The 25,422-nt window shown below is 51.2% G+C and overlaps 1 protein-coding gene across 1 annotated transcript; it reads right to left on the bottom strand.

Annotated features, from left to right (window-relative positions):
- Window positions 1-7,895: 7,895 nt before the first annotated feature.
- ASPRV1 (aspartic peptidase retroviral like 1) lies at window positions 7,896-8,828 on the bottom strand. The gene has a single exon (XM_065927380.1). The coding sequence runs from the start codon at window positions 8,661-8,663 to the stop codon at window positions 7,896-7,898; it is 768 nt and encodes a 255-aa protein (XP_065783452.1). The 5' UTR covers window positions 8,664-8,828.
- Window positions 8,829-25,422: the final 16,594 nt, after the last annotated feature.

Genomic DNA, 25,422 nt, shown 5'->3' with positions numbered 1-25,422 from the left:
ATGAAAACCTCTTTGTTGAACATTTCAGCTATTCAAATTCATTTTCACCCACTTTGTCTTGTCTTGCTCTATTTATAATAGATGCAAACAACCTAAATTCACTTTAGCCAAATCTGTTTGTCCAAACCGCTCCAGTGGACTGAACGGAATATTTTAAAGGCAGGCAGGCTTCAGTGCCAACCTCAGTTCAATCATTTACCGTGAGAGCAACACAGCAAATTAACCTTTCCCAATTTCAACTTCCCCATCTGTTAAAGGGGGGTAAAACCTACACTGTAGGGGTTTTGTGACACTTAGAAAGAAATGCCCACATCAGCACCCACGAGTCACCTCAGGCCAGTCTCCATCTCAGCACCGTTGATGCGCAGGGCTGGGGAATTCTGTGTTGGGGGGTCGGGTTGGGGTGTGGTCATGGGCACTGGAGGATGCCATCAGCAACCTGCCCACCCCCAGAGCTGTAACAACCAAAACTGCGTCCAGACGTTGCCAACTGCACCCTGAGGGCAAAACTGCTGCCTTATGTAGACTTGTCCCCCCTCTCACAGCCTGTCACTGAGGTTCCCCAAGTCCTGTTGGTTCTTCCTCCATGTTATCGGCCCCTTTCCCCACTAAGCCTGCTTAGCCTCGTCAGCCAATGCCTGAGCAGCACAGAAATCCCACAAAAATCCTAGACAGCCTCCCTCCACCCCGACTTGTTCCCTGTGCTCCATCTGTGGGTAGTGGGACAGGAGAATACAAATGTGTGCTTTTGTTGTTGATTGTTCCATCTAGAGCAAGTAACCAGGGTTTTTGGGCTCTCTTACGTCCCTGGGCCAAAAGCCAATGTCGCCTGTAAGACAGAAGATACGTCCCTTCCCCATCCTTTGTACCTGCCCAAACCCACGGATGACAATATGTTTGAGTGTCCTGAAAGGGAGGTGGGGGGAGGCCTGTAGGTGAGTGAGAAAAGATGAGGACAGAACTGGCCGGACAGGGGGTGGACAGCAGTCAGTCCTGGAGAGAAGAGACACCCACACACCGCGCAGCAGCCTCATCCCAAAGAAGTGACAAGATAGCAGAGGGAGGGGCTAGCCTGGTGTCCCTAATGGCGGGACCTGAGACCTGGGCCTCTTGTAGAAGCCCAGAACGGCCATGTGGCCTAAAGGCACCTGTGGACAGAGACGCGGGCATCTGTGACTTGCAGCCCTTCTCCTGCAAGGCTTCAGTGCTGCCTAAGATTCTGGGACTTTTCGCCAATCCAGAGCAGGAAATGTCCCCAAAATGATTGACAGTGACTGTCTTAAGACCTAGTTAAATGGGGACTCAGAGTAAGACATAATTAGCTTTTATATTGGGGGAAAATATCTTTAAGTGGCATTTCCCACACATCTCTGAGTTTGTGGAGAGGCTCAGATGTGTTACAAATGCAGATGTCAACATGTCACTTCCCTGCCTTCCCCTTACCTGAGAATTAAGCCCCCTGACTACACACAATGGAGGAAGCAGATGCTTCTTCTCCACACTTGCTCCCAGGACAGACATCACCAATCAATTGTGCCATCTTGCTGGCAGTGTCTGTACACAGTCCCAGAACCTTTTGCAGTGCCTCCGGGCAGGCAGCGGTGTGGATCTGAGCTGGTACTTGAGATGAAACCAAGTGTTTACTTTAGGACCCACTGCCACTACCACCACCTCATCCTCCACAAACACATTTTACCACTTTTAAAGTTGGGCTACACCATTGGTACATACATTAACATTTACGAGGTTTAGTTTTTCTTTCTCCAAAAAATACTAAATTTATGATGCACTCTTGAATTGAGTGCATCTCAGAGCTGAAGAAATCCAGTGTTGGCTATTCCTGGCCTTCTGGAGTTTCCTCAAAGGCCATTTAGGACCCTGCCCCTTTGTCCCCAACCCAAGTCACCCCGTTAGCCAGCACCAGCCCAGCTTGTCTCCCTCCCTCCCCTCACGTTTCTCTCTCTACCCTGCATCATCTTGGGAAAGAACCACTTGTCTTTCAAGACTCAACTTAAAGATCTCCTCTGGAGCCCTTCCTGACCCCCAGCCCCACAACATGACCCTCCCTGAGCCCCTGGGCACATGGGCATGAGGAGGGGATGCCACACTGGGCTTCCTTTGCCTGGCTGCCTTCCTCCTCTTCAGACTGTGAATCCCTGGAGGGCAGGGCTCCTTCACACCCTTCCCAGGGCCTGAAGTGAAGTGAAGTCGCTCAGTCGTGTCCGACTCTTTACGACCCCATGAACTGTAGCCCACCAGGCTCCTCCATCCATGGGATTCTCCAGGCAAGAATACTGGAGTGGGTTGCCATTTCCTTCTCCAGGGGATCTTCCTGACCCAGGGATCGAACCCGGTCTCCAGCATTGCAGGCAGATGCTTTAACCTCTGAGCCACCAGGAAAGAGGGCTGGAAGATGCTCTAATTGGAGCTCAGAGAGACAGGGCAGGGCAAGGCTGGCCCTAGGCAAATCCCACAAGCAGCAGGTGGAGAATTCACCCCCATCCAGGCTTAGGCAAGGCTGGTCCACAAAACCTGAGCAATCAGAACTCAAGAACCAATTTATGAGTCCGCAGTGAGAAGCAACAGCCAAGTGGAGTGGGTGGTCTAGTGGTCTGAGCAAGGTTTGTCCTCCTTGCGACCAAGCCAGGGAAGCCACATCTATTACCCAGGGTTGCTTGGTAGCAGTAGATTCTGGCCAGGACAGTGACTGATGGGACCGGAACACGTGGTGGCATCAGCTTTGACAGCTGCCTCAGTGTCTCCTCGGGGGCTGAGGACCAGGTGGGTAGGCCAGGTCACCTCTCTGGGGCACTGAGGCCAGCCAGTCCCTCAGCATTGCCGTAAGAGAAGGATGTGTGGCCTCTGGTCTCTGACACCAACTGCCCTCCTGATGGACACATTATGTCCTCAAGGTAAACTAATGGCCACAGAAGGGCACCTAAGCACACCTGGGAGTCTTAACTCGCCTTGTGATGACTGCAGTCTGATTTGATTGTTTATCTTTCTTATTTGTTGCCAAGGACCACCCACACCTGGCACTGAGTAGGTGATTAATAACTGGTTGCTTCTGGCTTTGTTTTTCATAGGCTTATGGGTTAGCAATTCTGAAACTACTCTCTGGGTACTTAGGATTGAGCAAATAAGTAACCTGGAGTCAGGTTTCTCACTGGAGAAAGAAGTTGCAAATATGGAAAGAAGGGAGATTAGAATAAACTCTATGGTGCTGGGTTGGAATTGGAGGTTCAGTATGAACTCAAATTTTAAATATATATATTGAGAGATACATACAGAAGCATACATAGATGTACTATTTTTTTCTTAGTTCTGATACTGAGAGGATCTAAGAGTACTGACACCCTAGTAGTAACAAGCATACCCAACACCCAGCTCCTGGTTTCTAAATACGAGATTCCACCTAAAGGAACCAGGGCTCTTGGAGAAATGACCAGTTTCAGGGGTGGTTCAGGGAAGGTACAAGATGAACCTAGAACATCTTGTGACAGAAAATAAAGAAGGGCTCAGATGATGGTAGGGACCTGTCCCAGAAAGACAAAAACTAGTCTAAAGAGTTTCCCAAGGCCAAATTTAAAACAATGTGAGCATCAGAATGATAGTAACAGAGTTCAGTTCAGTTCAGTCGCTCAGTTGTGTCCGACTCTTTGCCACCCCACAAATCGCAGCACGCCAGGCCTCCCTGTGCATCACCAACTCCCGGAGTTTACTCAAACTCATGTCCGTGGAGTCAGTGATGCCATCCAGCCATCTCATCCTCTCAGTAACAGAGTACAGCTCACCAAATAAAACAACAGTCTGTGAGTCTACAATTATTTAAATAAACAAACAGGAGGGAAAAACTCTTCTTCAGAGTTGAGTGCCAGCTAACAAATGTAGGAGGGTAGAATTAGAAAATCACCATTGGCAGGCAAGGACCATCAAGGGTCTAATAGGTGACTGATGAGAAAGGCTATTTGTATAGTTTCAGAGCATCAGCCTGGAAGACACTCATTAATTATATAGGGAAGGGACTTCCCTGTGCTCCAAAGGCCAAAATTCTGCACTCTCAATGCAGGGGGCCTGGGTTTGATCCCTGGTCAGGGAACTAGATCCACATGCTGCAACTAGGAGTATGCATGCCACAACTAAAGAATCTTGTGTGCTGTAAATAAGACCCGGAGCAGACAAATAAATAAGTAATAAAGAAGATAAATATTTTAAAAAATTATACAGGGAAAATACATGTAGTTTACAGGGGGAAATCTGGCACCATTTTGACCAGCTAATTCAAGTTAACATCACCAGTAATAGAATAAATAGGTGTCCCACACCACCTGGTATGATCCACGGAGAAGGATACAATACCACTTTTGGGTATTCTTACCAAAAATGCATAACCTGAATCTAATCCTGAGAAAATATAAGAGTCACCCAAATGTAGGTTCACATTCTGCAAAATAACTGACCAGGCTCTTCATAAATGTCAAGATCATGGAAGACAAAGTCTGAGGACTGGTTCAAATTAAAGGAGACCAAAGAGACATGACCCCTAAATGCAGTGTGTGGCTGGCTTGGATCCTGAACAAGAGAACAATTGTTTTCTTTCACTATAAGGGTCATTATTGGGCCTTCCCTGGTGGTCCAGTAGTTAAGACTCTGTGCTTCCAATGTAGGGAGTGCAGGTTCAATCCCTGGTCAGGGAACTAATTAAACTTAAAAAAAAAAAAAGCATGAAGAATTCTCTAGAAAAGTTAGTAGAATTAGTAGGCATTTAGTATATGGGGCTTGCATGCACGCTCAGTTGTGTCCAGCTCTTTTGTGACCACACGGACTGTAGCAGGCCAGGCTCCTCTGTCCATGGGATTTCCCCAGGCAAGATACAAAACCGGAGTGGGTTGCCATTTCCTTCTTCAGGAGATCTTCCCCACCCAGGGATGGAACCCACATCTCCTGTGACTCTTGCATTGACAGGAGGATTCTTTTACCCCAGAGCCACCTGGGTCATCATTAAAGAGGGTGTCTGGTGGGCATCATGAGTTGCCCCTTAACTAGAGGCATCAGGAAGTTCTAGGACAGGAATTCTCAAACATTTGTGTGTGTAAGAATCACCTGAAGATTTTGTTCAGTACAAGTTCTGCTGCATGTCTGGGTGGGGTTCAGATCCTGCATTTCTAACAACTCCGGGTGATGCTCACAATGCATTTCTGCTGGCCCAGGGACCACCCTATGGGTCGCAATGAGGTGGATACAGCTGGGATTAAGACCAGGCCTTCTCAAGCCTGGCTGCACTTCAGGACCACCAGGAAGAAGTGGATTTTATTGATCCTCCCAGGGATTCTGATGGGCAGCCAGGATTAGACCTTCACAGCCTCACCTGTGTCTGTCTTCTATCCACTGTCTCAAGTTCAGACCAGAAGTCTGAATACTGCCATGGCTGCCAAGCTGAATTTGTTGCTGCTGCTCTACTCTGTCCTGTTCCCAGAAGCCAGGTGAATCTTGATGCTCCTTCACAGTTCAAACACTTTCATACAAGTTAGCTGCAACTCCCCACCCGGAGATCAAGCCCTCTGAGATGTGTGGCCTAAACCCACGGTACCCGGCTGCCCACCCCCCTCCCCCTAGAGCGTCCCCATCCTGCAACCCAGGTTCCCTTCACACTCACAGCACCTGTCTTGTCTCAGTCCAGTCTCCAGGTAAGAGGAACCCTCTCTCAGCACCTTCCTCCAGGAGGCCTGTGCTGTGATGTCAGTCTGGCTGGGCCCACCCGGGTGCTCGCTTCCCCTAGGAGAGAGAGCTGGCTGAGAGCCTGGTGACTCAGACTCACTCATAGCAGGAGACGAAGGGTCTCTGAGGCGGGGACACAGGCCATCCCACTCCTGTTCACACCGGCAGGGCTCTGCGGCCCGCGTCCGTGGGGAATCACAGGGAGGGGACAACTTGGGTGTTGCCCTGAAATTCTGACCTGGCACCCAACTCCCCATTCACCTGTTCACCTCCCACCCACTCTTTCCCTTCCCTCCTCCAGCCCAGCAGGTGGCTAGGATCTGAGGGACCTAGAGGAAAATAGGTCACAGGGAGGTGCCACCTAGGTAGTCCCCTCAGGGGAGGGTTTGGCCTAGGAGAGAAGATGTATTTGTCAGGCGTTGAAAACCAAGTTTGAGATGGGGAGTGGGGGACCTGAATGCCATGAGACCCACCTCTTTCTCCACTTCCCCTCAGCTCCAAGGCAAGGGCCAGGGATGGGCCACCACTTCTCTGGTCCTCACATTCCTGAGGAAGAACTTCCTCTTGATCCAGCTCCTGCTACTGGCCCATGCGCCCTGCGGCTGATGTAGCCGATCCCTGTTAGGATGCTGGGGAGCCCAGGGAAGGGTCTTCATAATCAAGGGGATTAGAGACTGGGGGTGCCGCAGTTTCCAGGAGAATCATAGCTGGAATCTGAGGGAGGAGCAACCACTCTCGGCTCAGACAGGTTCAAAGTCAAGGCCCCAAAGGCTTCTTAGAATAAAGCTCGTCCCCACCTCTGACTCCCACTCAGGCTGTTCCCCTCTCCCTCACGAATGTCCAGATGGAAACTCCCAGAAGAGGCTCATTCCACCCTTATGTAGGGAGAAGACCTTTCCCGCCTCCCATTTCTTGAAGCTTTGCACCCTTAGTCTCCCTTTGGACCAAGGAGTTTTCAGAGTCCCAGTCCTGCTGAGTTCTAGAGAGAGGGGCAGGAACCTGGATGCAAATATGAGGTAGATCCCCTAAGAGAGATGTACCCCATTCCTTGATCTGGAGTGTCCTCCCCCCCACCCAGCCTCCACTATCCTGCAGAATGCCCTTGGGCTGCCCCAGGCAGGGTAACTCTTGCCCCCAATCATGCTTTCTGCCTCCAAGTCCCAGCTCCCAGGTGGCTGTTAAGAACCTATTTCCAGGCATAGACTTTATCAGTTGTTTACAATAATCATAATTTTCCAATCTCCAATCAAGACCACAACTTGAGGGTCACTCTTGGGTATAAGAGGCATGTTGGATACTAAAATATTGCAGCTTGTAATGATTAGAGGAATCAGGATTAGATTAGACATGACAAGAATTATGGAGGAAATAAGTCAAGCTATTTGAAATGGAGGTTGTCTTGGAAAATCCAAGCTATAGCGTTTCTATACATGTATTCTCTTCTGTTTTCCAGCGAGACCCTCTGAAAATACTTGAGCCTTCCTTCTCTTTACCACTCCTTCTCTGTTTGCCCCAACCTCTCACATCCATTGCATTCATTCCCCAATCAACACATTACATGGTTTTTCCATGAGTCATCCTTTATTGCTGTTTGAAGTCATGAATTATTGGCACAGGACACAGTGGGTTTCAAAGTAAATGACAGAAGGAAACAGTTTGCAGGTGGGAAGACCCAACAGTGAAGAATCCTAGAGCACCCATGACCTTGGCCTTGAGGGTTGGGTCTTACTTGTAAGGACCCTGCAGCCAGGACCTAGCTCAGTCGAGTCAGACTACCTGGCCCACAGGTGATCGAGCCACATCTCGGGGGAGCTGAAGGGGTCCCCCAGTCCTCTCTCAAAGACCATCATTGCAGCCTTCTTGGAACCTTCTTCTAGCCTCCAAGTCTTTGCCACCAACAGCAGTGTGACAACCACAAGGACCCCCTTCCCTCTGAGACAGCCAGCCTGCTCTCCTCACCCGTTCCTTTTCCAATGGAAGCTTCCCCTAACCAGGGCAGATAAAGGCCCCTGCAGAGGGAGGAGCGGGGAGGGGAGCAGGAAAGTGGGGAGCAGGAGGGAGGGAGTTGGTTTTAGAGGATTGGCCAAGTCCAGTGGCCCCCTGAGGAGAGGTGCCTGTCCCCTCCACCACAGTGGGTCCTCCCGCCAATATCTGAGGGGTGCGGCAAACGGGGCTTCTCAACAAGAGAGTTGCTGCCCCCCCTCCTCTGAGGAGGGCTCCTCCTCTATGAGCTCCAGGTCGAACTCGTCTTCCAGGGACCCTCCCACCGGCAGAAGGCGGAACTTCTTCCCTTTAAGTGTGCAAGTGCGATGCTCGAAGTCCAGGACGGCGTTGTGATCCTGGAGCACGTCGGTCCCAATGATGGCTTCCTCCGCACTCGCGTTGGCCACTAGGAAGGCTGCCTTCAGCTTCAGCTTGCCCAGGGACACCACCGTATCCCAGACGCCCAAGATCTTCATTTCGGCCCCGTTGGCCACTTTCACCACGTTCTCAAAGGGCCGCAGCGTATCTAAGTCGCCATCGGTGACCTCCTCCCACAAGCTCGGGTGGACCACGGAGACCTGGGCCCCGGAGTCCACCAGGAACCTCACGGGCACTTTGCCAATCTTCCCCTTGAGGTAGTAGCCCTTACCCATGCTGTTGGCAAAGACGATCTCCTTGGGCAGGTGGCTGTGGGCAGCCTCGGGCCCCCCAAAGGTCTTCAGGAGGGTCTCTTTCACAGCCCCGTAGTTTCCCTGGTCCTCGGGACTGAGGCTATTGAAGGCCCCCAGGGCATCTCCCCTCAGAGACTCTTTCAGGAACCTCAGCTTGGTGACGTGGTCCCAGTGGTTGAGGTCGTTGATGACCTCAAAGCGATGCAGCCAGAGGTGTGGGGCCACATTGGCTCCATCGAAAAGCCCTGGGACGAAGGCACGCTCACGGCTCCTGGCTCCGCTCCCGGCCATCCCTCTGCTCCCTTCTGGAACTGCAGCAACAACCCACGGCAGGTAGAGAAAGCCACAGAGCAGTGTCAGCGCAATCACGCTGGAGAACAAGGCTTCTCTAAGCAGACTGTTGCTGGCTGCCCGCTGTTGGCAGGCTGGAGGGACCAGGCGAAGGCTGTCTGACGGACTGCTGCGTGCAGAGCTGTGGCCTGCTCACTCTGCAGAGCCTTTTTGATACCCAGCCTGGGCCCCCACGGCTCCCCATTCGCCTTTGTTCTGGGAGCTCCGCCCCTGCTCCTCCCACCCCGCTCCCTCCAGCATCCTGTCCGACGGGCAGGATCAGTGCCCCGCCCTTCTGCATCCATCAACGGGACAGGCCGCGGGCAGCCCACGTTGCAAGGAAGGCCAGCCTGGGTCAGAGGGGGCCTCCTCAGGTACCCTCCCCAGCCTGTGTCCCAGAATAACAGATGAGGACAGGACGACGTTACGACATCCAGGTGTCTGTCATCAGCTGGAGAAGGAAGGTGGAGTCAGGGACCAGAGGCAGGGACCAGAGACCATCAGCTTCTACACTGGGGAGGCCCCTTTGCCCTCAACCTTGAGTGATCCCCTTTGAGTGGCTAAGGGGAAGGAGCTTACATTTACTGTGTTTCTGCTCTGTGTGAAGTGAGAGGCTGGGTGTTTCTCATGAGCTCTGAACCAAGTACAGAATCCCATAAGATTCTCTGGAGAGATGGAGGAGAGTCCCCAGAATCAAGAATGCCCATAAATAGTTTCCTTAAATGAGGGAACACATGCACACATTTACCATGAATGCAATTGCTACAGTAGTGTTCCCTCATTGATCACACCTAATTCAGAGTCATTCTGCCTTCTGGGAGTGGGTGCCGGAATCTGGAGTCGGGCTTCAACTCTAGCTCTGGGCAGGCCCCCTCCTTGGCTTCTCCCCTCTCACCTTCCAGAAGCCTTTATAAGAGTCTGTTCCCCAGGTTCTTCAGACCACCTCTTCATCTGGGCATTTGTGGAAAGAACAACCAGAGAATTCCACTCTTTTTATTCCAAGAGGTGGAAGCATCCACTTTGTTGGCAGAACCAGCAGTGAGAGTCTGGATGGCTTTAGATGGAGGAGACTGGCTGTGGGACCTCTTGCTGGGCTTGGGGGTGGGAGGGTGGAGGGCTGTCCCAGGCCACCCCGTGGATACCCAGAAGACAGATCTGGGAGTTCATGGCTGGAGTCTGACTGGGGCTATTGGGGGACCCACACTTATGACCCTGTTTAAGTGTCGCCCCTGCACAGAGCCCTACTCTGGCCTCACCAGTGTGCCCACTCCCAGGTGACAACCGTGGCTGTGTGGTGCATTCATTCAGTCTGTGTCCTGCGCATGTACGTCTGCCTCCAGGCCTGGTAGAAACTGACTCTGGGGAAGCAGGTGCTCTTTACTGGGCTCCAAGCCTGCTGAGTGCTGTCACCAGACAGGACAGATGAAGACGGGAGAGGAGCAAGAACCAGCAGCACCCCTGTGGCTGTGGGCTGTTTTTCCTGGCCCAGAGCCGGTCTCTCACCAACTCCCTGTCCCACTGATCACCCGAGCCTGGTTGAATCCAGAGGACCCTGGCTTCAGTCCTGCCCCTGGTCGTTCCCAGGGCCTCTGACTATGCCAGAAGACCCTCAGCCCCTGTGGCTGTGTCAGCCCCTTGCACCTGACACAGTGAGCCAGCTCAGAGGCAGCTGGGTCAACACCTCTCATCACAGCTGCCTGGCTGAGGTGGGGCCGTCATGCCATTCCAGAAACCCAGAGGAGGGGGAAGTGGAGTCACTGGGCAGGTGGGTCTCCCAGAGGATTGCACAATGCAAAACCTGCACCCAGAAAAATGGCCCTGCACCCGCAAGACCAGGAAGCCCCTTCTGCAAGTGGATGTTTGTGGATGGACTCCCAGTCCCTGGAATGGGCGTTGTTCTGTGGCCCAGGCAACTGACCTTAGTGGCTTTGTGGCTCCCTGGTATTCATCACCTTGAACCCTTGGTCCCCTGGAAGTGGGAATGAGTTAGGAGGCTGCCATGTGACCAAGAGAATTAAGAAGTAAGGTGGCTTCTCAACTGGCAACTAGGACTGCTGGACGCCCCCACTGTGGCCTTTCAGACCATCATGGTGGACAGTGACGTCAGGTCTCCCTGTTGCCATTGTCTGGAAACAGGACGTCCCTGGCACCTGGGTCATGGTCCTCACTTGATTGGGTTTGGTGTTCACTTTGGTCAAGTCATTCAACGTCTATCCCCGCAGTGAGCATCAGGACAACCTGCAGGGCAGACCAGCCTGCACTCCACCGTTCTGAAAAATAAGGAGCTTGAATGGCTAAATGGTTTGTCTCAGGCCCAAGCTGCCCAGTGCATGTAAGGGCATTTTGCAAATAAAGGCAGGAAAGCAGGTGTATTGGGCTCAGAGAGGCATCCAGCTAGGTCCTGGGGCTTTGCTGTTGATGGCCTCTGATGAGGGCAGTGATCTAGCGGGCAGTGAGAGCTGATGGCTAAATATTTGAGAATTTTCTGAGTTAGTCTTTTTTTTTTCCCAATTAGTTGGAGGCTAATTAATTTACAATATTGTAGTGGTTTTTGTCATACATTGACATGAATCAGCCATGGATTTACATGTATTCCCCATCCCGATCCCCCCTCCCCTGAGTTAGTCTTAAACCAGCTGGTAGCTTGAAACCAGACATGGTGGGAGCATTTATACCACAGAAATTGGCAAATTCTAACAAGCCCCCCTTTTTCTGGAAAGCCAGCTTGTCATCACATTCCTGCCTGCGGACCTTGGTCACTCCCTCTGGGGCAGGCAAAGCGCCACAGCCAGTGATTAACAAGCTTCTATCATCTCCACTCCTGCCCAACCACTTGTGCACAAGTCCCCTCTCTAGCCCCCCTTGCCTCATGCTCCCCCACAGCCCTTATTCTTCTGGGTCCTTGGACCTGAGGCCCTCCTCAGCAAACCCCTCCAGGCTAGCTGTCCACACAGTCCCACCCGGGGTCCCCAAGACAGAAGCACACAGGGGGTCTCATGGTTACTAGGCGAGCTGGCAAGGGTTGAGATTAGGGAGATTCTCTCGTGAAGATCAGGAAAATGGTGACCTCAGTTCTCCGGCTCCCTTCAGCCTTGGGAGAGGCCCATCCCTGGAACACCTCAGAACCACTCAGGAACCTTGGGATTGCCGTGTCAGTGTTGAACTGATGCGCTAGCCCAGCCAGGGCAGGACAGGCGCCACTGCCTCCTCCCAGGTCCCAGGAAATCGTGGTTAATTATTGACAAATATAGGTATTGGGGCGGGAACACCCTCATTATTACCCATTGGCATCTCCAAAGTGTGCTTGGAGGCAGGCACTCATCCCAAGAGGAGGTAAATCAGGACGATAAACAGGAAGGACTTACAGGGTCCCCACCTTCCACACCCCTCCTTGAGATTTCGGGGCTGTGAGCTCTGCTGGCCCCACTCCCTGCCTCCCCTTTGCCATTTCATCCCTCTCCTGCCCTAGGGGTGGGGGAGTGGCATGTGACGCATTATAAGCCCATGAAAGGGCCCATTGGGGGCCCCTGAGAATTGAAGCCCTTGGTGAGCAGTGGGGACACCCCAGAAGCTGCATGCCCCTTCTCTTTACTGTTTCTTCTGCCTGACCACTGCTGGGGCACAGTGGGGCCCAGAGAGAAACCCAACCCCTCAAGTTCTGAGATTAGGGGGGTCCTGGGGTGGAGGGTGGGCAGTGGCGGGGGCCTGGGAGGGGACCTGGGCATTCTCAGGAGGTCATTTTGAGCAAAGAGGTTAGAGACACCCTACAAATTCCAGGGCTCCGGGTGAGGCCCAGATGTAACACCAGGAGGGGCAGAAAAGACACCACCAGCCCTTGCTGTGCCAAGATAAGGGGCTCTGCAGCTCCTCTCCAGCTGCCTGGCTGGCACCCCACACTCCCAAGATCAAGGTCACCCTGGGAACTGGATGGGGCGAGAGCAGACACGAATTTGAGGAGTTTTCAAGGCAACAAAGAAGATTGAGGGGAGACAGAAGATGGACTTTCTGTAAGCAGGGACGTCTTCATGAGCATCCAACCTGTGAAGTCCCAGGGACTCTGCTCTCAGAAAGGCCAGGGTTGGTCTGATGTGCTGCTGACTTTAAATTCCTGGTAGTTTGGAACAAGGAGCCCCATGCAAAATTTTTCCAGGCCCTGTAAATTATGTAGCTGGTTGTATCTCCAACCCATCTGATGGGCCTTCACACACATGGACTTATACGCACATGTACATGCACACATGCACATCCTCCTTACCACACATCACACACATGCTGTCACTCAGTTGTATCCGACTCTGTGACCCCACGGACTGAAGCCTGCCAGACTCCTCTGTCCATAGGATTCTGCAGGCAAGAATACTGAAGTGTGTTTCTGTTTCCTATTCCAGGGGACCTTCCCGATCCAGGGATTGAACCTGCTTCCCAGGTGGCATTGGTGGTAAAGAACCCTCCCGCCAAGGCGGGAGATGTAAGAGACACAGGTTTGCGCCCTGGGTTGGGAAGATCACCTGGAGGACACAGCAACCCCCTGCAGTATGGGTTGGAGTGCAGAGTCAAACAGGACTGAAACGATTTAGCACACACATACACACACCAACAGAAACATACATACCCACACACATACTACACACCCTCCTTACCACACATCACACATATATGCTCAGTCACTCAGTTGTTTCCAACTCTTTATGACCCCGTGGACTGAAGCCTGCCAGGCTCCTCTGTCCAAGGGATTTTTCAGGCCAGAATACTGGAGTGGGTTGCTATTTCCTATTCCAGGGGAACTTCCTGACCCAGGGATGGAACCCATGTCTCTTGCGTCTCCTGCTTTGCCACTAGCACCACCTGGGAAGCACTCACACATATACACACGTCCACAAAAATGCACCCCCCACACACTGTGCTCACATCCTGTGCATGTAAACACACCAAACACAAACACACAGTCACACTATAGTTCTCAGCTCAAAACAACTAAGCAATTGTGTAACATGCATATAGAACTCAGCTCCCACCTTTCATTTCACAGATTTCTTTGCACACACATTTACACTGAGTATTAAAACCATATTTATTGGAGGCACCTGCAGTTTATTAGCCCCTGGGCATACTTACTGGCCCGGAAAACTAGGCAGGTCCCATCACCGTGGCTTACACGCTAATGAAAACAGGATACAGCTGGTTAACAGCCTGGTTTTGAAGAGTTTAAGACCAACGTGTGTGTGCAGGCTGACCACTTGAAGCAGCCCCAGTCACAGCCACACTGCTTCAAAAGTAGGTCACACCGCCTTCTGCCCCCACCCACCGCCCTCACTGTGCGGGGCCAAAGACATGATGCCTTCTATTCCTCCTACCTCCAGGCTCTCCCACCACAAGCAAACTCCCCCAGGCCTGCCTCGCTCCTTGCAGCTCCCACCTGGCCCATCCCTCCCAAGGCCCTATCCTGGGGTTGATGTGAATGTGGGATTGGGGAGGGTTGATGGCACAGCTCCTGGGAGGTAGGGACCCAGCTGCTTCTGGTGTCCTGCTTCAGTAGGTGGTGGCATCAGGTCCTCAAGCTGGAAAGAGGAGCAGAGCAGTGAATTGTGCATGAAAATCTAGTTAGGGATTCAGATCAGAATCCTAGGGCATCTGGGTGGGCTCTGACCACCCAGGCACGTGGGAAAACCCACAGTGCTGGCAGGTGCCTTAACCCCAAACCACAGCCCCTGGACTGCCAGTCCTGCTCTTCTGAGTGGGAATGCCACACGTGGCATTCACATCACCTGTGGCCAAAGGCGCACAGGCAGGATAGCTTTTCCTTGTGTGTTTCCCACCCTGGGTCCTGGGCACAGCTCGGGGACAGAGTATTCCTGCCCCGGGTCCCTGCCCCAGTTCTTCACTGTTCCAGGACCACCTTCTCCCATTTGCATCCCCCTCGACACTCATCTACCACCTGGTCTAAAAGCCTTCCACCTGGACGTCACCCCGCTCAACCCACCAGCTGAACTCCCCTTGTCAGCAGCCTGCAAGACCGTCACACTGGAGGGTCCCAGAGATGTTTAGGGAACAGTGATCCCAGGCCTAAAACCACTGCCAGCCCTCCAGACCCAGGGTCAAGGCCAGGACCAACCATCATTTGGTCACAACAAGTTTCTGGCTGACTCCCTAGAAGTCCAATATGCCAAAACCAGTTCTTCCCCTGTTTTTATCTTTCAGTCAACTGTGAAGATAACTTAAGGTGTTTGGAAGGCCTCCCCACTCCCCTCCTCCCAACCCAGACCCTCCAAATTAGGCTCCTCCTTCTTCCTAATTCCTGGTGCCCCCACCCTGGACCAAGCCCTCATCCCTTCCTTCTCTGATTTCTGCCACCCTCCCTAGGGGCAGGGGTTCTACCTGGTGACAGGGACTGGCTCTAAGGGAAGACCCCAGAAGATCCCCCTCTTTCCCATCCCCATGGTCCCCTCCATTTAACTGAGGTTGGCAGCAGGACTCATCAGGTAGTCCAAACAGCTCTGGAGACTCACTTTTAACAAACAGTCCTGAAATTTATGAAACATTCACAAAAATCCAAGTATACAGATTGTAGTCTCCAAGTATAAGTGGGCTTCTAATGACATCAGGACACTCAGCTTAAATCTAGACACATGGAGGACTTTTGTCCAACTTAAAATACCTCAAAGGCAGCTTTGAACTGATCCCAAAATAGCTTTAATTGCTGCTAATGATAACTGGTATCTTGAGGAATGCAAACATATAAAACAGCCTCGGCACAGGAGTTGCTGCTTTGGAATCCACTGCCAACTCAGCTTTGCTCCTGACTTACAGAAGACGGGGACAAAGGGTGGCCCCTTCCGTCTGGCGTGTCAGTGGTCTCTGCTTTACCATCCAGAAGAAGGAGGGGAAGGCAGGAGAGGGAAGATGGAAATGCCAGGGGAGCCCTGACACGGATGGAAATCTCCAGGTTATTAGTAGCAGCAGTAACAGCCGTTTATCGAGCACCTACCCTGGGCCACACACCATGCTGGCAGCTGTGAGTGAGCGTAAGGCTCTGAGTCTAGGCTGAAGCTAGATGGGGATGGGCAGTGCCGAAGAAGCGGGTTGATTCCATTCCAGACCTATTTCTTGAGGCTAACCCTGCTTCACGTTGGGTGATGAGTCAGATCTGAGCCCTGCCCTCACAGAGTTCTCAGGTGAGTGGGGAAGAAAGACTCAGACACGGGTGCCCTAATTCCGGAGAGATGAGAATGGGAGATAGGCAAGATGGTGGTCCAAGGAGCACTGGGCACCTCCTCCCACCAGAAATCTACTAGTATTACCCAAGAAAAACAAAAAGTAAAGGGATGCTAGAGAGGAGGGAATGAGCTGAAACCAGGGAATGAGGGCAACCACACATCACAAATTCAGATGGACTGCTGTTGCTCTCAGCTCACTCTGTGCAGGGATTTGGAGGCGAAGGCATTCGGGCTAACACACAAGACAGGAAGGCAGTTAGTTTCTAGATACAGCAGTCCAATTGAAAATATGTGTATAAACATGGAAAAAAGACTGGAAGAAGATACTAGGTTGGTCAAAAAGTTGGTTCAGGTTTTTTTAACATTTTATGGAAAAATCCAAGCAATCTTCTTGGCTAACCCAATACAATAAAACAAGGACAGTACCTTTGTCTGGGTGGTGGGATCATGAGGACCTTAATTTTCTTCTATATTCATTCTGAGAATATATTCTCTAATAAAAAGACTATTTTAAAATAAATAAACTTGTTCTTGCAAGTTCTATAAGTTTAAAATTATTTTCAAGTAAAAAAGTTTTTAACAGGGAGTATATGAGAAATCTGTGCTATGAATCTAAAACTTCCTTAAATAATAGTCTTTTTTTTTTTAATTTCTAAAAGGTTCTTAAAGAAGGGATAGTAACATTGACAATAGTAATAACTGTTGAAACTAAATGATAGGTATAAGAGAGTTTGAGTTTCCCACAACGTTGGGGTATATTCAAAAATATTCCATAACAAAAAGTAAAATTGTAAGTAAATAAGGGACTTCCCTGGCGATCAGGGCCTAAGACTCCATGCTCCCAATGCAGGGGGCCAGGATTCGATCCCTGGTCAGGAAACTAGATCCCACATGCTGCAACTAAAAATCCTGCATGCCGCAACTAAGACCTTACACAACCAAATTAAAAAAAAAGTAAACCAAAGCTCTGTGCCGAGACCATCCCCAGCCTGGTCTGCCCAGTTCTGGACCCACTGCCCGGGGGTCTGTGTGTCACCGTCTCGGGCACTGGAGCCACTGGTGACCCAGGACAGGCAGGGTCGGTGTCCCTGCTGGGCATCCTCTCCCCAGCCCCAGAGCACAGGTTCTCAGCTAACTCCTGTCCGCAGCACCAGCTGGCACACGGGGCCTAGGGTCCAGGCTCAACATACAGTCCTGCTCCCCAAGCTCATGGCAACAACACTAGCCTTGACCCTCCTGCCGGGGCCGCCATCCAGCTTCCTGCAGGCTGCAGGCTCCTGCCTGTACTCTTTCCTCATGGACTCTCCTCCCTCATCTGAGTCAGCTGGCACCAGGCTCTCACATCCTAAAGATGAGTCCCTCGCTGGTCCAGCATCCCCCCTTTGATTAATGACCATTCCTCTCCTTCCTCCCCAGTCAGTTTCTAGAAGGGCTGGTCCACACTCACAGGACCAAGGCCTGCACGTGCCCCACTGTGGGCACATGGGACTCAAGGCCACCCGTGTCCCTCTGTCACTGAGCTGGTCTACCTCGCACAAGGCACCGTGTGGTCTAGAGCAACCTTGCTTCCTTCTGTTTCACTGTGTCCGTGCCACTCACTCCCCAAGCCCCTGGCTTCTGCCCCCTCCTCCCGGAGCTGCACCCTGGCCAAGGGCATCAGTGGCTTCTCAATGGCCGCATCCCAGGAGCCCCTCAGGGAATCTGCTTTTCCTCCTAGGTCTCTCCTGCCCCATCGGCTCCTGGGACCCAAGTTTTTTGATCTTGTGCCTCAAAGAGCACTCCCCCAGTCTTTCCTGGCGCCTTCCCCTGGCATTCTACACTCTCCCCAGCCTGTACCCCTGACCTAACTCTCCGCTCCACTGCCACGTGCACCCCACAAGTCCACTTTCAACACTAAACACATTGTCTTCCCAGACCTGCTCTGCCTCATGCGTTCTTTCTTTATCTGGGCAAAAGTCACCACCGTGGAGCCAGTTTCCCAATTCCTTCATCCTTACTGCCCGCCTCCTCTGCTGGCTCCTTCTGAGTCCCTACCCCAACTCCCACACCCCCCTCCTTCCCCACCCCCATCCCGGTCCGTCTGCCCTCTACACCACCACTGCCCTACTTCAAGCCCAACTACGCAATAGTTATCCCACAGGTCTCCATCCCAGCTGTCCCCTCCCTGGTAATCCACTCTCCCGGGGATGCCAGAGTCCTGAGATGGAAGACTACTCATGTCATTCTTCTGCCCTGAATTCCTCCATGGCTCCTCAGGCCGAACAAAGTCCTGACTCTCAGCAGGGCATGTGAGGCCCCTCCCTAACTCATGGTCCACCTACACCAAATGGCTTGTATTTCCCCAAACATGAGAGGCTTTTTCATGCCTTTTCACAGGCCTCTCACTTGGCTGGGCAAGCCTTCCCCACAGCCCTATTCTCCAGGTGAACTCTAACTCTTCCCCCAGAAGTCAGCTAAGCTACTGCTGCCTCTGGAAGTCTTCCTTGGTTTCCCTGACAGACTTAAGGGCTCCATCCTCTAAGCTCCCATCTCAGGGACTATAGTCTTCATGCCATCTGCAAGCTTCCAGAAGCCAGGGCCAGACCAGTTCCTAGTTGGAGCACCAGCACAATCTAAGCATGAAGGACGTGGTCTTTGAGGCTCTTTACTCCTATCATTCCCTCTGCTTATCCATCCTCTAGACCCTGCTCACCTTCACTCTTTTCCCCAGAAGCACTACCTGCTCTCCCTCAACAATTGCCTCTCCTCTGTGACTTTGCAAGTCAGGCTAGCAGTGCTGTCTTTACCAGGTAGACTGGTGTTATTCAAACCTGGTACTGTGATCATAGTAAGGAAGACATTTTTCATCATACTCCAGCATACATATGCATTATAACATATGAAAAATACGTTTACATATGTGTATGTGTTGTGCTTAGTTGCTCAGTTGTGTCCGACTCTTCCCAACCCCATGGACTGTAGCCCACCAGGCTCCTCTGTCCATGGGGATTCTCCAGGCAAGAATACTGGAGTGGGTTGCCATGCCCTCCTCCAGGGGATCATCCCAACCCAAGGATCGAACCCAGGTCTCCCATACTCCAGGCAGATTCTTTACCATCTGAGCCACCAGGGAAGCCCAAGTATACCGGAGTGGATGGCCTATCTCTTCTTCTTGGGAAGATCCCAGGGGAATCTTCCCAAGACAGGAATTTAACTGGGTAAAATGCATTTACCATATGTGATACACTCATGTTTTCTATTTTACTCCACTTTGTCTTTTTTAAATGCTGGTACTGACACACTAAATTAAGCTCCCAACCATGAACCGGTCCCCTGCCCCCACCATTTAAAACCTCTGCCGTAGCCAGTGGGGATCACTAAGGGTTTCCTGCAAGGGAGCAACATGATTAGAAGGGTGGGTTAGGACAGTGCCTCTCAAATGTATGAAAGTGAAGGCCCTGTGCATTTACAATCCGTCCTATGCTTTACTTTTTAAAACTAGCAATAAAAATGAATTATTAGAAAAGAAAATAACAAAAATATAAAAAAATAACACAAGCCCCTATTTGTTATAATAAAAAAAATATCCTTCGTAGACACTGTGGTGTGATGTCAGGAGCATGCTGGGAGGTAGATGCTAGGCTGGGACCAGAGATGTGAGGTGACTTTGCTTTGCCAGGCCTGTTTGCCAGGCAATGCATTTGAGCCCTTGACACGTGCCACTCCTGCACTGCCAACCTCTCTGCCAGGGCACTTCCAACTTGCACAGTCTGAAGGGCTTTGCTAAGGCGGCAAGCGCTGCTATGCAGGCTCCTTGTCTATGGAGCCACCCTGCTTACATTCGAATCCCAACTCAGCCACTAAGCAGCTCTGGGCCATGGACAAAGGACTTAGCCTCTCCCAGCCTCCGTTTCCTCTTGGAATCATCCTGGGAGATTAATAAAACAATCTGTCCTGCAGGGAGGGGCCCAGAACTGGAACCTGGTTGACACCCCTGCTTCTGACGCTCACAGTTAGGATTCTGCTGTCCTGGTCCCCCGTCTTTCTGAGTCAGCCTCATCCTTGCAGGTCCCTTCTCTGCCCCTCACTGACCACTGCAGCCAAACCACCTCACTCCTTGCTTCCTCTCTTTCTCATGCTCTCAGAATATGGCTTGCATCCTACAAGGCAGAGAGAATATAGTAAGCCCTAGGTTCTGTCCACTCCCACTCCTTTTTCGGGGACTCTGTGCCCATCAGACTAATCCCTCCACCTGAGTCTCACTCACCCACTCCTCCTCTCTACATTGACGGAGCTTCTTTTCACCGATTATTCCCTCCCTCTTCTGAGTATCCTTCCAAAGAATCAAGTCTCTGATCACCCCTCAGCCTAAGGAATCTGCCCTGTGGTGTGCTGATAAATGTTAAACAACAGACCTGCTAGAGAAAATAATGTATACATATATACACGTATATGAGTTTATTATAAATTTTACTGACATAAAAGATATTTAGCAATTTATAAATAATAATAAAAATACTGTATTCTTTATTGTAACTGAATATAGCAAATGGAGTCTTATGTAATGCTTTCATTGATTTTTACCAACCCCCTGACTCCATAACCAACCAAAAATTATAACTGAAAAATGAGTGTAGTTCCATTATGAATGGTGGTTGATATTTTTGTTTGTGCTATCTAGTGAGAAAAAAAGTGAAACAATAAGAACATATGTTGGAATTTGTCTATGGTGTGACCAACTTCCCTACTGAATCAGATAGTTTTTGAATACTGGAAGAACATGTGTTCAAATTTTATTGCGCCATTCAATAATGTAGGGGCTACTGGCAAAACATACATTTAAAATTAATTTAATCTGCCTTGTTAACATTTCCTTTATAAATTTCTTATGTCTAGATAGTCAACAATACAATCAATCAAGCCCTGATTTGTGGTATTTATGAATTTTAATGATGTAAATATTCCCACCATGGCTGACTTCAAGCTACCAACAGGATGTCACTGAATGCAGAGCTGGGAAGAAAAGCACAGTAACACAACATTATATAGCATTTCCACAGACAAAAGAGAGGTTAAAAAAAAAAAGCATAAACAGTAAAACCTTGTAAAATTCTTAGGAGATGATGAGTTTGAGTATTTATCTTTGTTTTTAACAGAACTTATTTCATTGTAATTTTGTATAGTTTAACTTTTTAAAAATAGCTAGGTTTAACAACTGTCTCACAAAATTCCTAAAAATTTAGGAATTTAGCCCTTAGGAGCCGATCTGATCTGAACACTTGTGGACCTGACCCCTCCCCCCATCTCTGCCTTGAATGGGATCTCCACAAAGTTCTCCCAGCTTGATGGCCCCTTCCAATGTATAAATTTCAGGTACTATCCTGTAAGCAAAACTGAACTACTTTTCTTGCTCTCAAACTTGCTCCACTCCAGGGCTACCATCTTGGTGAAGGGTTTCTCCATCCACCCAGGAACCCAGGCCAGAAACCACTGTGTGATTCAGTCTGGCTAGCCAGCAAGGGTCAAGAGAAGCCCACAGAGAAAGGCATGATCCAGAGGGATTTTAATAGGCACATAGGGAAAATTTGATAAATGGTGATGCTAATAAACGGTGATAAAGGCAACAGGGAGCAATGAAATTCTTCCTTATCCAGAATTACAGGCCTTTCTGAAGGATCAATCTGAGAAATATAATGGAGAAATACAGAGTACAGGGTTAAGTGATGGAATCAGAAGTACAATTAAAAAATGCTTAAGGCACGGTGATTCTGGGGAGAGGAGTGGACAGCTTGGGAAGGAATGCAGGAGTACCTGCTGACCACCTGGAAGGGATGACTAAGAGGGCTGCCTGGTTCCTGGCCTGGGTGACTTGGAGGACAGTGGCAGCACTCTCTGGAGACCCCAGAGGAATGGCATTGTGGGGTGACTATGAACTCATCCTGGGGTGTTCTGGGTTTGAGGTTGATGTTCAACCAAATGGAGAAGTCCCTTTGTCAGTTGGATATTAGAATCTGGACTTCAGGAAAAAGTCATGATCGAAAGATGGAACTTGAGAGTCATCAACAGATTAGTATTTAGGAACCATCACCCCTTGGAGAGAGGGAATTGGTTGGGCAGAGAACCCCGCCTAGGCCTGCATCCTGGGGGACACCAGCATCAGAGGTGTCCCTCAAGACACCAGCATCAGAGGGACAGCCATGGGCCCGGAGACGGAGAAGCAGTGAGAGAGGCAGGAGGCCAAAAGCAGAGTAGAGCACAGAGAGACAGAAGGGGTGACAATTCTGGGAGGAGGGCATGCTTAGCACCAGCCAAGGGTGGGAAGGATGGAAGTTATGGCTAAGCATTTTAGCAACTTGGTGGCCCAGGGACATGGGTCGAAGGAAGGCCAGCTGGTGAGGACAAGGGCAGGGCAGCAGAGGGAAGGAGAAGGTTGGGAAGAGGGGATGCTGGCTCCCAGAAGCATGGGACCTGAGGGGGACAAATGAGGGAGATGTCCACAGCCCCGCTGGAAGGGTTAGCCTTGGGCGGGCAAGGAGCTGTGTCTCAGGAGGTGTGCAGGGGGACACCAAGGCGAGCTAGGAAGGCGGGGTGTCTGTCCAGATTCCCTGGGAAGCAGATGCGGAATAGAGTCAGGAGTGACGAGATTCAGTGGGGAGACACCTGTGAGAGAGAGGGAGGGCAGAGAAGGCTGAGAGCAGGCAGGAGACACCTCACAGCTGGGGAAGAAGTGGGGGGCCCCTCCCTGCCCTGCGGCTTCAGCACTGGCTACTACTGGGACACAGCTCCCCCCATACCTCTCAGCCTCCCTCCCAGGACTGAGCAGTGTGCCTCCATGACGGCCACAGCGGGGGCTCCCCATCTCTCAGAGACGTGGTGTTGGGGATTTTGGCAGGTGTGTGGTGGAGACTTGATGGATGGAGGATGGTGGGGAGGGCCTGGGACAGTTCCAGGAGAGAAGGAGACTAATGCTGGAGGCCTGAGGTGTGGCTGCGTGTGGAGGCCTGGAGTCTGTAATCACTTCAGTTCCCCCACGGGGGAATGGGGATAGCGGGAGGCTGGTCTGTCCTGGGCCAGATGTCTAGCCCAGTCAAGGGCAGCGGAAGGACGGAGGAGCAGGGGGTGGCAGGTTGGGGGAAGAGGGTACCTGACGTGAGGAAAGGGTCTGGGCCTCTGGGAATAGGAGGGGAGGATGGGCTAGGGCGGGTGCTGGGGAACTCTGTGAGGTTGAGGACAGGGTGATGGAGTCACGGATGAAAAGTCTGTGAGGGAGAAAGCTGGGATCAGAGCGTGGCGACTGTTTCAGAGCAGAGATGGAACAGTTCTAGGTCATGACAGTGTTGGGTGGCTGAGAAGGGCACAGTGCCACGAGGCCAGGCTGCTCCCAGGATGTGGGGTCGTGGACTGACGGCACGTTTGCAGTCCTGTCACATCCCCCGTCAGCTGGGGCCATGTAGCCCTGTGGCTGATGGCCCCCTGAGCCCCTGGAGCAGGGCTAACCCTCCTGCCAGTGCTCCCCTCAGGGCAATTCCAGGCTAAGGCTTGACCCTCAGGCAGGGTCCACCTCAGCCAGAGGCCACAGAAGATCGAAGACCCCCAACCCTGAAGGGCAGAGCTCCCTCTGACGATAAGGTCCCGAGAGGAAGTATAAGCATGCATTAACAGAGGATCTGACTGCCTCCAGACACTCAGGGAAGGCTTTCCACATTTGAGATCTGAGGGAAAAAAGGAGTGCCCTAGGTGAAGTGATGGGATCAAGAGGAGGCTCACAGAGAGGGCCCACTTGCCCAGCAGGAGCCCCAACCTGCAAAGTCCCCTTTTCTTCCCGTCACACTGCCTTCCTTCAGGGTTTTGAAGGGCCCTTGTTACCTTCCACCACAGGCCCCTTGCACGTGCTGTTCCTCACCCTGGAAAGTTCCCCTGCCCCCTCCCCCTCCTTTAGGGAATTGCTGAGTTTGGAAAGTACCCAGAATTACTTGAGGAAGGCTCTAGAGCAGACACACTTGAATTTGCCACACGCCTCACTCAGAGGCAGAGGCCAAGTCTGTGGTTTTTCTCCCCGGGGAGCCATGTCATCACCGGTAAAGTGTGGGCCTTGCTGAGTGATAAAGGGGAAAGGAGTGAAGCTTGAAGGAAATGTGAGGCTGGAGGCCCCTCACTGTGACAAGCACAAAGTAGATGCCCAAAATTATTTGCTGAATAACTGATCAGTTGGGCCCGGCCTCAGTTCAGTTCAGACCTAACATTTATTTTTAAGACGGCGGAGTAGAAGGACATGTGTTCATCTTCTCCTGTGAGAACTCCAGAATTACAGCTCGCTGCTGAACAACCATCAACAGGATAATGTTGGATTCCACCAAAAAAATACACCCCACATCCAAGGGCAAAGGAGAAGTCCCAGCAAGACGGTAGGAGGGGCAAAATCACATTTAGAATCAAACCCCATACCCACCAGAGACACTCAGAGGGCTCAAACAAAACCTTATGTGCACCAGGAAACTCCACAGAGACTGAGCCAGACCTGCATTTGAGTGTCTGAGTGTCTCCTGTGGAGGTTTGGGTCAGCAGTGGCCTGCCGCAGGGGCTCTGGGTGCAGCCGACCTGGGTATGGCATAAGCCCTCTTGGAGGAGGTCGCCATCAACCCCATCACAGAACCACCAGAACTTACACAGGACTGGGGAAACAGACTCTTGGAGGGCACACACAAAACCTTGTGCACACCAGGACCCAGGAGAAAGGAGCAGTGACCCCACAAAAGACTGACCCGGACTTGCCGGTGAGTGTCCAGGAGTCTCTGGCGGAGGTGTTGGTCAGTGGTGGCCGGCTGCAGGGTCAGGGGCACTGAGCGTAGCAGTGCATGCGTGGGGCCTTTTGAAGGAGGTCGCCGTTATCTTCATTAACTTCACCATAGTTTGGCCTCAGGTCAAACAACAGGAAGGGAACACAGCCCTGCCCATCAACAGAAAATTGGGTTAAAGATTTACTGAGCATGGCCCCGCCCATCAGAACAAGACCCAGTTTTCCCCTCAGCCAGTCTCTCCCATCAGGAAGCTTCCATAAGCCTCTTATCCTTATCCATCAGAGGGCAGACAGAATGAAAACCACAATCTCAGAAAGCTAACGAATCTGGTCACATGGACCACAGCCTTGTCTAATTCAGTGAAGCCATGAGCCACGCTGTGTAGGGTCACCCAAGATGGACAGGTCATTCTGGAGAGTTCTGACAAAACATGGCCCACTGGAGAAGGGAGTGGCAAAGCACTTCAATATTCTTGCCTTGAGAACCCCATTAACACTATGAAAGGCAAAAAGACAGGACACTGAAAGATGAACTCCCCAGGTTGGTAGGACCCCAGTATGCTACTGGAGATCAGTGGAGAAATAACTCCAGAAAGAATGAAGAGACGGAGCCAAAGCAAAAACAACACCCAGTTGTGGATGTGCCTGGTGATGGAAGTAAAGTCCGATGCTAAAGAGCAATATTGCATAGGAACCTGGAATGTTAGGTCCATGAGTCAAAGTAAATTGG

This window comes from Muntiacus reevesi, chromosome 3 (genome assembly GCF_963930625.1).
Source record: "Muntiacus reevesi chromosome 3, mMunRee1.1, whole genome shotgun sequence".
NCBI lineage: Eukaryota > Metazoa > Chordata > Mammalia > Artiodactyla > Cervidae > Muntiacus > Muntiacus reevesi.
Note: the sequence above shows the minus strand (reverse complement) of the source record. Positions and strands in the feature narration are given on the sequence as shown.

Excerpts from the sequence above, each read along its gene's own strand:
- ASPRV1 (XM_065927380.1), bottom strand. The coding sequence starts at position 8,663 with ATGGCCGGGAGCGGAGCCAGGAGCCGTGAGCGTGCCTTCGTCCCAGGG.